The 16,932-nt window shown below is 37.6% G+C and overlaps 1 protein-coding gene across 2 annotated transcripts in view; it reads left to right on the forward strand.

Moving 5' to 3' along the window:
* Positions 1-16,932, forward strand: part of LOC145771966 (inter-alpha-trypsin inhibitor heavy chain H3-like) — a 69,925-nt gene that overhangs the window by 48,256 nt on the left and 4,737 nt on the right. For both annotated transcript variants that reach the window (XM_082583744.1, XM_082583743.1), the window contains one exon: positions 10,430-10,599. In XM_082583744.1, the coding sequence (XP_082439870.1) occupies positions 10,430-10,599 (170 nt within the window). The remainder of the gene's footprint in view (positions 1-10,429; positions 10,600-16,932) is intronic.

The raw sequence follows: 16,932 nt of genomic DNA on the forward strand, positions 1-16,932 counted from the left end.
TTAAAGTTAATTTCACATAAATCTCCCACATAAACTTGTTTCGACAATATTTTAATTTATGTGATCCGTTCCTTAAAATTTGCAAACAATTGATTAATGATTTGAGGCTTTCAACAAATGATCTTTCACAGTTTCATTTGTGTTTAATCAATGCCTGCACTTACGCCATCAATTGGAGGAAGGTTTTGTTCTCTAGTTTTCATGTTTGGCGACCAAAACGGTTTAGAAAATAGAGTAGCAAAAATGCAGGTTTCGTATCAGCCACGATAGCGCTTCCTTTATTTCTAGAGTTGCTTCATCGGCTCGTATCACGTGACTACGACAGCTTTGTTCAGATGCCAATTGAAGTTTCAAAGTCTTTAATTTTTTTATTTAATGGAAGCAAGGGAAGCATTGCTTCCCCTGTCAAAATTGAAAAAAGAGAAAATTATATTTTTCAGTAAAACGGTTTCGTAATTTCTTTACCTGAATACAAATTAGAACGGTTTCTAATAGACCGAGAGCCTACGACAGAAGATTTCACCCCATAAGGTACAAAAGGTTTGAGCCCTTGCAGTTACTGGGGTCAACCATGTCACTCACAAAAAGTATGGAAGATTGACCGCACCGGGTGGATCTGGACCCTAGAGCCCCCTAAAAAGCCCAAAAAGGGGGTTAATTTCACCCCATAAGGTACATGGACCAAACTTGGTGAAAACGAAGTTCTATGTCAGGACATCACAAAAATATCAAATCTAACAATATTTTCGAGTGGAAAGGTGATGTAAGACTCCCCCCAAAGTGACCCCCCAGGGGGTTAATTTCACCCCATAAGGTACATGGACCAAAGTTGGTCAAAACGAAGTCTTATGTCAGGACATCACAAAAATATCAAATCTAACAATATTTTCGGGTGGAAAGGTGATGTAAGATGCCTTCAAAGTGACTTCCCTTAATGTGACCCCCTCGGAAGGTTTATTCCACCCCATAAGGTACATGGACCAAACTTGGTCAAAATGAAGTCTTATGTCAGGACATCACAAAAATATCAAATCTAACAATATTTTCGGGTGGAAAGGTGATGTAAGATGCCTTCAAAGTGACTTCCCTTAATGTGACCCCCTCGGAAGGTTTATTCCACCCCATAAGGTACATGGACCAAACTTGGTCAAAATGAAGTCTTATGTCAGGACATCACAAAAATATCAAATCTAACAATATTTTCGGGTGGAAAGGTGGTGTAAGATGACTTCAAAGTGACTTTCCTTAATGTGACCCCCTCGGAAGGTGTATTTCACCCCATAAAGTACATGGACCAAACTTGGTCAAAACGAAGTCTTATGTCAGGACATCACAAAAATATCAAATCTAACAATATTTTCGGGTGGAAAGGTGATGTAAGATGTCATCAAAGTGACCCCCAGAGGGTTTATTTCACCATAGAGTACATGGACCAAACGTGGTCAAAACGAAGTCTTCTAGGGCAGGGCTTCTCAAACTATGGGTCGCGACCCCAAATGGGGTCGCGTAATGAAATTTTGGGGTCGCAATGAAATAGTTTAATTTAGTCTAGTGCCGGTAGGTTATAGTCTTGCCATGATGTTAATTGACCGCAACCGTTCGCGTGAAATGTCGAACGATAAAATATAACCAATCGTAACAATTGATGCATTGTTACGCTATCATTGCTGTAACAAGGAATGCATACCCAAACTTTTCTGACCTAGCCCTTGACAACTCTTGCTCTTTTGCACAACATATTTATGTGAAGCGGCATTCTCAAAACTCACCACCATCAAGTGTAAAAACCGGTCCTCTCTGGAAACTGTTGAAGATGCTATTCGCTGTGCTTTGTCTTGTATCATTCCACGAATGGATCACTTGTGCAAGAAACATCAAGCGCATCCATTCCATGAAATGATTTGTTTTTGTTTACTTTTCATCATGTTAGCGGATTTTTGTGATTCGTGAATTGGGTGCATTTGTATTGTTTTGTTATAGTCTCAATTAGGGTCGGATTATTCGTGTGTTATTTCTTGTTTTCATTCATTGCTTTTTTCATGTTTCATTGTTGTTGTTTTCATGCTCCTTTCGATATTGTTTTACTACTTCAGTAAGAGAATTATGAAGTAAGCCAAAAAGAACCGAAACAAATTGAGACAAAAGAATTAACCCTCGTATTAATGTCATTAACGTGGATGTCCCCGTAATGGGGTCGCATAGAAATATATTTTTCAAAATGGGGTCGCAGAACAAAAAAGTTTGAGAAGCCCTGTTCTAGGGCACCGCAAAATATCAAATCTAACAATACTCTCAGTTGGAAAGGTGATAAAAGACCTACCCAAAAGTGAATCTCCTCCTATAGTTTAATTTACTTCATCCCTTTCTCGAACCAACCTTGGTGTAACGAAAGTGCTATGCCAGGACAGTACGAATGGATTAAATTTAAAAATATTTTTATATAGGTTTTGATGAAATACATTCACAAGCTGTCCCATGATGCATGAAATGGAACTATAGCCTACTTTACAAAAAGTTTTTGTATAAATCATATTAAGTCAATCGAAAAAAGGCAACAGAACATGACAATACATGGCTTTGTAACACCAAAAACAGAAAGTACGTAAGAAGCATATAGGCTACAGTAGCCAGAAAATTGATCCAAGATCTTGATACCACCACTAAATGTGGACTTAATCGAACAACTGACTATCCAAATCAAAACGTTTCGAAATGAATCATTTGGAACGTTAATTTAGGCAGTAATGAACATTTTCCAGCTGCTACAATAAATAACCCAATAAACCCAATGTAGTAAATTTTTGTTTAATGCCATTTGCTTCATGTCTCCAATCAGTTATTGTAACTGTTCATTCATAAACAGAGATTGTTTGTGTAAATGTAAACGGTAACTCAATTGGTTAGCGCGTCACTTCTGGAACGAAGAAGCTTCAAGATCAATAGCGGCGCTGGTTCGACTCTCGGGGTGTGCGCTTGAGCAACGCACGTTAAGGGCTGCTCTCCATTCAGCGGCATCTAATGGATGGAATAATTCCCCGACAACAAGCCTTCAACAATCGGAAACTTCACTCTGTCAATCTCGGTGACCGGGCCTGCGCCAGTGATTCAAAGCCTCTACAAGTATGCGAAACTGCCAGGATTAAGCTCTGCAAGAAGCTTTCCCAGTCCGAGGATAAAGATTCAATCAATCACTGGTGTCGCTTTTACTTTCTTCGTCTTATTCTTCAGATTCATACAATTCTCCTGTTATATACAGAGAAATAAAGACTGTACGAAACAATTGCTATTATGCACTACAGATATGCGTAACATACAATAGTAATTTTATTATCTTTTACAGACGTCTATTTTTCTTCGAATAATGCAACATTGCAACTTACTATTAACTGGAAAAAGTTCAACATTTATTTGTTATTTAGTGCACCCAGACATTTTTCTCAAGATTGCAGAAACTATTGGTTATAGGTTCCTAAAACGAAACTTTACAGCCAGTTATTGGCTAATGTTTACAGTAAGAAAGTAAACGACTGATAGACCAGGAGAAAGTTTTATATTTATAAAGGGTAACCCAAGCGACATCCAATGCTGTTTACCTTCTTCTTGACTTTCCTGGATGAGATCAGATTCCACGCAGAGACATCTAAAGATGCTTTATACCTTTACCTTCAAACCACACCACTTTATAAGAACCTCCTTCTTCTTTCCAGCCATACTCTAGCAGCAACGTTGCTGCTTGTTCACTTCTAGTTGAAGATAACCACCATCTTGTGATGAGATGTGTGCGCCTTGTCTTCTGGAGAAGTACTCGTAAACAAAGTGGTAGAGTACTACTATCTACAGTAGCTTCTGGTATGCATGATATCCTTTCATTTTCTTTTTTGGGTTTGTAGCCGTCTAAAAACATTTGTAAACGGACTTCGTTGACATAATTAATTTTCTTGTTTTTGTACATGTTACACACAAAGTTCTCTATGGCGATGATAGTGTCTTCACTAATTTCTTTGTCGTGTCCGAGTTGGCTAAAAGCTGCCTGCGCTTCGTGGTTTCCTTGGAGTAATTTCAGCGGCCGCACTTTCCCTTTCCTGCTAAATGACGAGGTGTAATCAGAATCTGTAAAGGCATGATATGCAGGTAAACACTTGCAAATCGTCACTCCAAGTGCGGTAGGCCTATGCAGCCGGTTGATGTTGATGTACCGCTGCGTGTTATTGCTTTGCAAGCCAGCTTCTATCCATATCTTTAATGAAGGATCAAAAGTTCCATAGCAACCTAAGCCAATTACAAGACAGTCAGTGTCAGACGTGCGGATAACCACATTGCTTGGGGCTGGTACATCGCAGACAGCTTGCTTTATCTCTGTATATATCAGGAGAATTGTATGAATCTGAAGAATAAGATGAAGAAAGTGAAAGCGACAGCAGTGACAATGAAGAATAAAGAAACGACCGTTTACATTTACACGAACAATCTCTGTTTATGAATGAACAGTTACGATAACTGATTGGAGACATGAAGCAAATGGCATTAAATAAAAATTTACTGCATTGGGTTTATTAGGTTATTTATTGTAGCAGCTGGAAAATGTTCATTACTGCCTAAATTAACGTTCCAAATGATTCATTTCGAAACGTTTTGATTTGGATAGTCAGTTGTTCGATTAAGTCCACATTTAGTGGTGGTATCAAGATCTTGGATCAATTTTCTGGCTACTGTAGCCTATATGCTTCTTGTGTACTTTCTGTTTTTGGTGTTACAAAGCCATGTATTGTCATGTCCTGTTGCCTTTTTTCGATTGACTTAATATGATTTATACAAAAACTTTTTGTAAAGTAGGCTATAGTTCCATTTCATGCATCATGGGACAGCTTGTGAATGTATTTCATCAAAACCTATATAAAAATATTTTTAAATTTAATCCATTCGTACTGTCCTGGCATAGCACTTTCGTTACACCAAGGTTGGTTCGAGAAAGGGATGAAGTAAATTAAACTATAGGAGGAGATTCACTTTTGGGTAGGTCTTTTATCACCTTTCCAACTGAGAGTATTGTTAGATTTGATATTTTGTGGTGCCCTAGAAGACTTCGTTTTGACCACGTTTGGTCCATGTACTCTATGGTGAAATAAACCCTCTGGGGGTCACTTTGATGACATCTTACATCACCTTTCCACCCGAAAATATTGTTAGATTTGATATTTTTGTGATGTCCTGACATAAGACTTCGTTTTGACCAAGTTTGGTCCATGTACTTTATGGGGTGAAATACACCTTCCGAGGGGGTCACATTAAGGAAAGTCACTTTGAAGTCATCTTACACCACCTTTCCACCCGAAAATATTGTTAGATTTGATATTTTTGTGATGTCCTGACATAAGACTTCATTTTGACCAAGTTTGGTCCATGTACCTTATGGGGTGGAATAAACCTTCCGAGGGGGTCACATTAAGGGAAGTCACTTTGAAGGCATCTTACATCACCTTTCCACCCGAAAATATTGTTAGATTTGATATTTTTGTGATGTCCTGACATAAGACTTCGTTTTGACCAACTTTGGTCCATGTACCTTATGGGGTGAAATTAACCCCCTGGGGGGTCACTTTGGGGGGAGTCTTACATCACCTTTCCACTCGAAAATATTGTTAGATTTGATATTTTTGTGATGTCCTGACATAGAACTTCGTTTTCACCAAGTTTGGTCCATGTACCTTATGGGGTGAAATTAACCCCCTTTTTGGGCTTTTTAGGGGGCTCTAGGGTCCAGATCCACCCGGTGCGGTCAATCTTCCATACTTTTTGTGAGTGACATGGTTGACCCCAGTAACTTCAAGGGGTCAAACCTTTTGTACCTTATGGGGTGAAATCTTCTGTCGTAGGCTCCCAGACTATAACTCATGCCACCGTGTGATTTCAGCTCGGTTTTAATTTTAAAAAAGTTGGAAGCTTACGGAAGCAAAGATTCGTATCGCTTCCCTTGCTCTCGTTTTTGCTACACTAAGAAACAAGTGAGAGACTAAGGAAAAAAAGCAGAGCAAAGTTTGCGCGAGTTATGTTTCTTTTAACTAATCCATGGAAGCAACTTTTCAATCGCTTCCGTGTCGCAGAGTTACCAGATTGGCTAAATTCCTTAAATTACGCTTTTTTTAAATTAATTCTTTAAAATGCATAATAATCAATATTTCTCAAATATTGTAACCCTACCAGATGAAACCATGTTCACCATTGTTCAATATATGTTCTATACTTGTTTAATACTCGTAATGTGGCGGATTAAAACTCATCCACTACAGTCCTTTTATACTTGCTACTTTTCGGGCTATACTTGCAAAATTATTTTTGCTACAATTTATTGAAATCCGCTACAAGTCATAAAATGTATGTACATTTTATTATTTTGAATAGAAACAGAAATACATCCATTTGGCCCTTTTGTCTAATATTTTTCTTGTTTTGGCCTATTTTTGTATTATTTTAGCTTTTAGACCTTATCATAGTCTGGCTGGCAACTCTGCTCTGTTAAATGTTGCGTCGTAGGCTAAAAATGAAAAAATTTAAAGCGCTGTCCGCTGTTATGGTTATAATATCGGCCTAATAAGCAAAAGTTTGAGCCAAACGTTGGCTTTACACTGCTATCCTGGCTGGATAAACTTTGGCATAAGACAGGATATGTGAGGTCGAGGCTAAACTTGACTGAAATGAATTCTGGCTCAAGCTACTACCGTACAGCAGTAGGTAACTGTAGCTGAGTTTTTGGTGTTTTCTAATTTTAGCCGTATTTTTAGCCCGTTCGTGCGTAAGAGCTACCATTAATAAGTTAATACAGTAGCCGTTTATCTGCTTATAAATTTCATACAAATTTTACCCTAAAAGTGTTTCCAGAAAGCACTATATAATCCATTATTTGAGTGTAATTTTGCAAAAAATTTTCGGGGGGGGCATGCCCCCGGACCCCCCTAGAAAACACGTGTCTTCGGCACGCTCTGATCCCCCACGAGTTTTATTGCTTCCCTTGCTCAACCAACCAGGATACGCCACTGATGTAATCCTTTATGTAAGACGCTCGTTGCTAGAATTGTTTGTCTATTTGTCTAAAGGAAACTGAAAATGTAAAGGAGTTCAAAACTCGCTTGAAAACATTCTATTTCACTGAACATCATGACTCAAAGTATCGTACTATTTATCACCATTGTCATGTACAGCGCCCGGAATCATAGTTTACACTGGGGATGTGGCGCTATATAAATGCTGTTGTTATTATTATGTCTGGAGTATTTTCTTTGGCTACGGTTATTGCTTTGTTGTTGCGTTAATTCAATGCATTCAAACGCTGAATTAATATAAAGTAGTCGAATTTTGTTAGCTGACATGTCTTCTTATCTTGAAATTTCTTCATTGAGCCAGAGACGACTTTTAAAGTTCATAAGAGAATGTGTCCCCCAACAACGATCTTTCACTTAACTCGATTGAGCGTTTCTCGTTTTCAGTTTCATGTCTCATGCAGACGCAGTGACTTGCGACTTTTTGGTGCCACGTCACCTCTTCCTGGGCTTAATTTTCTTCGAAACCTGGTCAGAAACTTTTGGCTTTGAATCTGGAATTTATGATTTTTTGTAATTGTTACAGAAACATTTGTAATTGTAACAAAAACATTTGTAATTGTAACCGGAACACTTGTGTTTGTAACCAGAACACTTGTCTTTGTAACATAAGCCAAACATAAGACTTTATGACCGGAACTAGTGGGCATTGCATTCGGATCTTGTGTCTTTGCAACCAAAAGTTGCAGCTTTGTAACCGGAACTTTGGTTTTGAAAGCGAAAGTTAAATTTGTCTGACGCGATAACCATCACAAATGCTGGGATTGTGCGTAAAACAGTGACGGAGATGACAAGTCCATAATTTGTTGCTCGTTAGTTTCTTTCCAGTTTGTCCTCCAAAACTTTGTTAACCTGGAGTGGTGAAAGGAAAGGAACTTGCCCTTAAAGAGCTCAAACGAACAGCACTATTATTTGTGTATGGAAAATATATAGCAAACCCGGAAAATAAAACGCCGCCGAAAGTACGACGGATTAGCGATTGACTGGCACTCTAGCAATTTTGTTATATATTTAGTAACCAAGGTTACCATAGACTTTGCCGTTATTGCATTGTTAAGAATGAAAAAACTTTTGCCATCATTAATCTAATGATGTTGACAAAACAACCTAGCAACCTCCTGTTATGTGCGGTACAATCAACGTCCCTACATTCCACAGGTATAAGATACAGACTGTGTTGACCAAACACAATAACGTGACTTTTATTTGTTTATTTTATGGATTAGTCCGCTTTTGTGCCAGGTTCAGCACGGCCGGTTACAGTGCTTAGAACTTGAACTTGATAACTTCGCTGGTTTAGTTTTTGGTCGGTTTATCATTAATTGATGCTTTTAAGAATGACTTAGCGAACAACTTAGCAGTTTCAACTGCGATATTATCATTCAATATTTATCCATGTCAGCATTACCATTTAGAGTTGTTGGAAATGTTTGGTGGTGTGATTTATTCCAACTAACAGTAGAAAACAAAGTGTTAGAAGGGTTCACGATAATGAGTCCACAGTGTGGTTTGTTTTTAGTTGTTCTTCCACCGCGTCTGAGGCGTTGTAGCGACCATGCATCATTAAACCTTACATAACTTCCTGTCATCTTCACTTTCTCAGCACCCACCAAATGCAAATTTAGCATTCTGACATCATCACTACTTTACTCATGTAAAAAACACAGTCGGCATTATTTTTAGAAGTTTTTGCTATAATCAAACGTGGAATCGAACCGAGCCCTATCAGAAATAAGTACAAAGACGTAACATATAAGGATCTTCTTCTTTCGTATGAGACAGAATTGTTCAGACTTCAGGGCAGGTGATGGAAAGCTAGGGCAGTGTAGCTTTGCCCAGTGCGGCTGTACCAATGCATTCCATTTGGTGCTTTGTAAATGGGGCATTCAAGAACGACGTGGTCAGCAGTTCGTTCCTGGTAACGACCACCAACCACCTAACCGTCTCATGATGTTGTTTTAATGAAATTCACTCATGATAGATATTTGGTTATATTTTCAAAACAATGAAAACTATTAATATACTACAAAAAGTGCTCAATGCTAAGCAAAAAAGCAAAGCAGAGCGAATTAAATCAAATATAGTTATTACTATCTGAATAAGGATTCAGATAGTAATAACTGGGCTATATTTGGTTATATTTTCATGTGCTTATTAGTTCTGAGTATCTCCATTAGCTGGAAATGAAGATTGGCTTCCTTGCCTTCCCGTCCACTTCATCTCAATCTTCAATCACCAGGTGCCTGGATACGACAAAAAAAGCATCCGTTATCTAAGCATCCCCTATCTTAAATTATAAAGCTGATTTCAGTCAACCCGGGCTTGCCAGAGCCACTGGTTTCGAAACGCTGAGCTGATCAGCCTGTGCAGTAGAAAATGAAAAATATAGTGAGGGTAACCAGTTGAAAACATGACTGCACCAATGTAAAAGAAACAATATGAAACGTATTTGCAACGTAACATAAGAAACTTTTGATTTGATGCTGATGCAATTGCTCTTCAAACGCAATGTTTATGTAATTTGTAAATGACTTAAGGCACAAGTCAGTGCGAATGTTTTTCAATTAAGAACAATTTGTGAGTGGCTGAATGTGTGACTTCACCGAGTTGATATGTTGTTTTGTCCGACAAAAATTCTGTACCTTTATGGTGTCACTATGTGACATTGATGTGTCATAGGTTAGTCGGGAAAAATAGAATTTATGTTTGGGCGTCATAATGGAACTATTCACAATAACCGGTCGTTTGGCGCGATACATTCTTGATAATGACTAAACATCTACTTCTTTCATTTGGGCAGCAAGTTTTGCAAATCCACTGATTCTGATTGATTTTGCATTTGTTAAGCAATACATTCCATAACCAATCCAACAGACTAGTTGCAACAATTGAAGGTGGTGCTTTCATTGTTGCATCACAAGCGAGGAGACAATAACAATGAACACAACAAACGATGCAAAGTGTTCTGTTGCACAACTCATTGCATTGAATAACCGAACAAGGTTGTGTTTAGTTGATCGTGGATTTATGCCACGAGCAAAACTGATTGCGTTTCTCCGCTGTAGAGTCCCACGATGCGAAAGATAAATTGGTTGTAAATTTGAAACATTTTGCGATCGCATTATAGAAAATTCAGATAATATGAAACCAAGGAACTTTCAGAAATAATTAATTAAACTACCATTCAACGTTTTATAGGCAGAGAAAACTTTTTCTCGAACCGTAGAAAATTTTATTATCAGATCACTGCTTCAATGCGTGATGGAAATCTACAGATAAATCTGCATCAAAACCCAACTAACTTTTTTTATGTTCTCACTCTCTTAATTTTTCAGGTTATTCAAAGAAAAAAACGAAGTAGTCACATCAACCACTTGGACTTCTCGGTGAGCACCGGAAGCCGACACCTCATGGCGCAGGTCAATGGGGTTATAGGTCAATTTTTGAACGCCGAAGTCACTTTGAGAGATGGCAAGCAAGAAGATCAGAAGATCATGTACATTAAGTAAGTTCGTCTTCTTGTCAGTGTTCTTTAGTTCTGTAGTGTATCCGCTGTTACGCTATTCTGCGGTATTTTGATTTCCTGTCACTTGCACTTCAAGAACAATGTCTACTTAATGCAGTGCTATGTGAGCACAATCTCACCCCTCCTCCCCTCCCAAAAAAAAAACAATGGAAAGACCTTATTTTTCAGTGATTTATTGTTTGAGATTTTGTTTTGTCAAAACGATGGTTTGCACATTTTGTTGCGGGATCCATTACTTGCAGAAAAAGATTCATTGTCTTGGCTTTCATCTCTTTATTTCATTGTTGTTCATGTAGTACAGGCAATGGATATAAGTCTGTAGCTAGCGCTGCCACAAAACTAAAACAAACCACAAAAATAACATAAGACAGAATCACAATATTAAACAACATGGCCTCAAGGAAGATGTTGTGGTTTGAATCACTGAATTGTAAAAATATTTTGCCACTTCCAATATTGATGTGGATATCCGGTAGTCATAAACTCTAAACCGTCTTCTGTACCGAGCTACATCACATCAACACATGCATCATATTAACGTTAATACAATGTTATTAAAAAAACGTAAGCAACGTGTGTTGTTTAACCCGTTAAGTGCGTAATTAAATTTTCGAAACTCTCCTTACTGTGCGTATTTAATTTGATCACTCGCAGTATTTTTCGTCGCAGTATTGCTTGCTAGGATATTGGGGAACCCCCATGACGCAGCACAATACGCTTTTGTTCGATTTCCTTTTGTGTCCATTGCTTTACTTTTTCATCGACTATTGCGGAGAAGTCTCCGGCTGGACTATTGTTTTCTGGTGTAATCGCATTACTCTCAAGTGATTATACCTTTCACCATTGTGAAATTATTCAACTAGTTGTTTATTATGAAGAAAAAAATACATCACTTCACAGAACAGAATAATTTCTAAGCATTTATAGGTTACTAAACAAAGTACACGTAGCCTAAGTTTAGTTTGGAAATATTCAAATATTCACCATTTTCTGACGCTTGTTCTAACATTAGCAGCAACACAAAACCCTATTGTTTTGTTGACTATATGTTACAAAGTATGTTTTTGAACACAACAAAATATTTCTGAAACTGCTTGCAACATTAAATCAAAATGAATTCACACTGACTGAACGCGCATGATGTGGTTCGAATTTTATACACTGGAAGGAAGCCCTTTCAGAAAAAAAACAACATTTAGGACGAAATCTTCTTATTCTTGCAATTGTGGTTACATTGTAGGTGAGTGCAGAAGCTACCTAATATTGTAATAGAGTGATTTAGGGATTAATGAATTCCATCAAGCTGCAATCGTTATTGTGGTTTAAACAATGCATCTATGTTTCTTCACACGTCATAATTGCGCCTTCCAGACAAAGCAAATACAGGAAAGCGAAATTAAAAGTGCCATGAATAGCTGCGATCACGAAAACGACAATTGTCGTCTTACGCACAGCAAGAGCGACTGTCTCGGACGACAATTGTCGTTATACACACTTAACAGGTTAAAGGTTTAATATGCGCAACACCTTTTTCACTTATATCCTAAGTTGCAATTTGCAGAAACGCAGCTACACGATTTTGCTTTTCCAAATGCAGATAGAGGATTAATTTTGCTGTTGGTGGTTTGGTGTGCTACTTATACAATAACAACACACACTCTACGTTCAGTATTTGTTTGTTTTTGGCCTGGATAACCGGTTTAACACGCTTGTGTGTGGTATTCTTTCTTTAGTACAACTGTAATAAGAATTAATAAGTGAATTTGCATTAACAAAACGAAAAAATAATGTGATGCTGCATTATAATAGGAAAACTAAAAGTATGAGTACGATGTGTTTACACTTAATAGTCATTCATTTTTTTCAGTAATATTTTTCTCTTCAATCTCAGTATCGCTTTCGTAGGTTGACTGTGACATAAGCAACGGGCATTGTTATGAGAGTGATTCTGACTTACTGCACATGAATTTAAAAACAAAGTCTCACAGCCACTGCATTAGGCTACTTCTTTGTAAATTTTTAAGCTTGTACTCAAAATAAGATTTCCAGAAAAAGTAGTTTTCATAACGTGTTGATTTTATGTTGTTGTGTTTGTTTTTTGCCAGAGACCAGAAACAATTTATAATTTGGCTTTTTTAACCCAAGCGTCACCTCTGATTTGGGTCACCCATAGGTCAACTACTCAACTCTAATAAAAAACACCTTTAATGAAAACTAGTATAGAAGTACCCATTAACAGAAGAACACATCGGCAGAGAGACTAAACATCCAAAACGGAAAATTTTTATTAAGCCTTCAAAAAGTTTCAACAGCACTCATAGTTCTTGCACTATTTAAAGGCTGCGCAAGCTTGGTGTGTAGACTACCAACTTCAATAAATTAAACTTCGCGCTCTACTCAATAGATCAGTGGTTCTTAGCCTTTACTAACCTTCCGAACCCTTACTCTAATCCGCAAGCTTTCGTTGAACCCCAAATTTTCGCTGAATCACAAAAACAAAAATTTACCACATTTAATAGTAATACATTACTGTATCAATGAGACTTCGGTTGTTGTTTTTCTATGACCAATAGTGAGATTCGAGGCTTTGTCTTGGAAACAGCAATTTACATCTCATTTTCTCATGCAAGCCGGTTTCGTTTTTTTTTTTGCGTTTCATCCACCAGAATAGAAAACGCATGCTTGCATAAATTTAAGTAGTTACGAATGGCATGAGAACTTCAAGGGAAAATATTGTAATAAGAAGATAGCCTAACTTTCCATTTGTTGGCACCAAAAAGTTTGAAAAATTGTTGTGTTGAAATTTTTTTTGCATCTTGCTTTCTTGTAGCTCGATAATGCAATCCAAGTAGCCTATGGACTGTTTATATCGGCTGTTGTTGAAAAAAAAATGAAAATAGAGCTAAATTTCTTTAAACTAAGGAAACTAAGGAAATTTCCTCAAAAGTGAGAGCTCTGCTGCCGTTCCATGCAAAAAGCAAACGTGAGGAAATTCATGTTATGAGAAAATGGAGTTTATTTACCATCATGTAAGCCGCAATCAAGTTTCGGCTGGACAATATTTTCCAAAAATATTCGCAAATATACCATTCAGTAGGCCATGTGTTCGACGTTTGCGCCGAACCCCTGAAACAGCTTCGTCGAACCCCAAGGGTTCGATCGAACCCTGGTTAAGAACCACTGCAATAAATTGAAAACTTTTCAGGTGTTGGTGATGGGTTCACGTGAACTTACGCAAAGGCTGAAAAGTGTTGAGGACAAATGTGATGATACTGTGATCAAAAATAACATCAGTTTTAAATATCATTGATTATTGCATCTGTTCATAGCTATACACGCCCCTGTCTTTATTTACATTCTAAAATCAACGTGGTTGCCTTCAAGTTCAAACTGACGTTTCAAGAAACTAGCACCCAGACGAAATATTGCATAATGCATATCGCTTTGTTTATTTTATCTCATGTTCGTTAATTTTAGTAGAAAATTACCACAAAATTTACAATTTGTTACATTTCATTCTCACCCTCTCCAAAAGCGATGGTATCTTGATCGCACCTCTCAGCACTCGAACATTTCGAGAGATGCCCTGGGGTTGGATTATTACTTGTGATAAAAAATTTCCCCTTTGTTTGCAAACAATGGAAACGCGTGTGGGTTTTTCGAATGATGAGTTGAAAATTGTCTTAACAGATTATCGGAATCCATTGATAAATTAAAATCCGGAAAATATATCACGGAAATTTTGTACTATTTGACATTCAATGTCAGTTATGTTGCATTTACGTTATGATATGTCTTATCTACTGATAGGAAATATAGAGGTCATACAGAATGTGGCAGAAGTTTGCAATTATTCTAGGAACGATTTCGGTGATTTTTAGCTGCAGGTGGTAAAATTGCACTCGAATTTAGTTTAGAATTCTATTTCAATACGAAAAATGTTTTGCACCAAAAATAATTCGAATACGAAGACTTCCACTGATGTATGGATTAAATTTTAGATTGCAACAACGAACTCGTCCTTCCAACCAGGACTGTGGAGTCGCACATAAGATGTACCACTCCAATTCCTCTACGTTTAGTAAATGTCTGTGACTGTGTCCCCTCATACCAACCCCACTCGGGACATCCAATAATCCCTTTTATAGAACCCAAGAACCCAAACAATGAAACCAACTAGGTTACAGTGTGAATACAGTAAATGGCGTCCAACTATAAACCGACTGTGAAGAATTATTATCGTTTGGAAAAGGTGTTTCAACGACGTTGAATCAACGTAGTCTAACTAGAATAAATGGCAGTGCAAAGTGTTACAGATTTGTAACATTGGTGATTAAAGTATCAGTTTGTGATAGTTTGTTCACAAATATTCATTGTACTCTCCCAAAGTCTACTTAGCGTAGAGAGCTGCTATGAAGTTTACATTTGCTCTCTTCTCTTCTGCACTAAATTGCCGAAATCCGTTTCAAAAATACGTTCATAAAATGACCTTTACATTTTTGTGCTTATTTATTGTGTTTCGAAAGAACGTGGTGTAAGTCTGCAACTTAAGCTTGTTTTCGCGAAAGTACAACCTTCCGTTGTAGCTGTGACGTCAATTCATTTGATCAATAATACTTGATAAGTTTTTCATGATTTTTTTATTTATTTTCTCCAGCAGGTCACATAAAGTTTGTGCTTTTTGCGTGGGTACGATGTGTTTATGGTAAAGTGCATGTCTGATGAAATACCCAGTTTTTACCTAATTTATGTAACAAATAAGCTTTACAGCAGTTACCAAGCACAAAAACGATGAAAAAGTAGCATTGTTTTGGTCTTTATTTTCCTTAAGTTTGCTGACATTTGCATTTTATAACTTTTCATCGTGAGTTTCTTAGTAAGCAAAAACAAATTCATATTTGTCCCAAGACAGCAAACCAACCAATTTTTACATTGATTAAACGTTTTCAGAGGTTGAGTCAATGTAAAAAACGGTTAGTTTGCTGTCTGGGTCGTTTTAAAAATGTTGATTAATTGCTCCACCACTCTCTTATTTACTGTAAGTGTATGAAAGATTCTATTGACAGCGGCCGCCTCTTTTAGTCACAGGGTCTGTTCCTTGGTCATAGGTGTCCCCCTTAGTCGCAGGGGCTACCCCTTGGTCATGAGTGACTCCCTTATTCACAGGGACCGCCCCTTGGTATGGGTGACCCCCACTTGCAGTTGGTTCTCTTGGTTGCGAATGGTCCAGCCACTGTACCGCTATTGATCATGGAAAACCACTCCATCCGATTGTAAAGTACAGTATCATACATTGCTTGAAATCCATGTAGACGTGCTGACTAGTACGTAAACCACCGAAACACCGTTTCCCCGAAATGATATTTTTATTAAGAAACTTGGCTCGTAATGAAACCATGACATGGCAATTTTGCGGCAGGAACAAAACATTATTTCAAAACGGTTTTGTTAAAACTGCCTTAGCAGTCAGTTCTCTATCTTACCAATACCAGATATAAGTAAACCAGACAATGTACAAAACCGATTATTTTTGTTTAAGTCCACATGTACTGAAGAAATGAACAAAGTTTTGCATGACATTGCCAATTCATAAAATACGTTCAGGAAAACCAGAGTCCCGAGTGCCCACTACTCACAATACTGTACCCGCTGTAGTATCTCGTTTGGTCATCAAATTACAACGCTGAGTCATGAAAGTAAATTTGAGGGAAAGCATGACTCAGCAGCCTTCATTGCTTTGTTTTTATCAGATTTGAAGAACACAAGTTCTTGGATGCACAACAACAAAAACATCTTTAATATTTGCGCACGTGTAACTTTTCCAATTCCTTGTTTTTTAACTTTCTCACATGTCCTAATATGGGCTGGCTCTAGTTGTGTTTTACCACATGTCACTAAATACAGAGAGCATAAAATAGGAAAGTGGAGAAGAAAGGTTAGGGTAGGGCGCTAAGTTTAGTGCAGGGGAATAGCCAAGCATCAGAAGTAATTTATTTTGATTTTAAAGCTTAAGAGAAATCACGCATTAACAGAAATTAAACATCAGCATCATCCTCAACTGCTAAAACTTTACAATAACTGCCTCAGCTCTTACCAAATTTCTAAGCTATGGAAAAAAGCCAAAATGATTGCCTTGTTGAAACTAGAAAAAGACCCAACTGACCTTAAACGCTCTCGCCCTATATCTTTGCTGTGTCGTTTGTTCAAGTTATTTGAATAGCTGATATTAAACCGATTGCAACCTCTCATAGAAGACAAACTCATTAATGAACAGTTAGGTTTCCGACCTGGTAAATCCATCCCAGGACAACC

Source organism: Aplidium turbinatum, chromosome 6, assembly GCF_918807975.1.
Source record: "Aplidium turbinatum chromosome 6, kaAplTurb1.1, whole genome shotgun sequence".
NCBI lineage: Eukaryota > Metazoa > Chordata > Ascidiacea > Aplousobranchia > Polyclinidae > Aplidium > Aplidium turbinatum.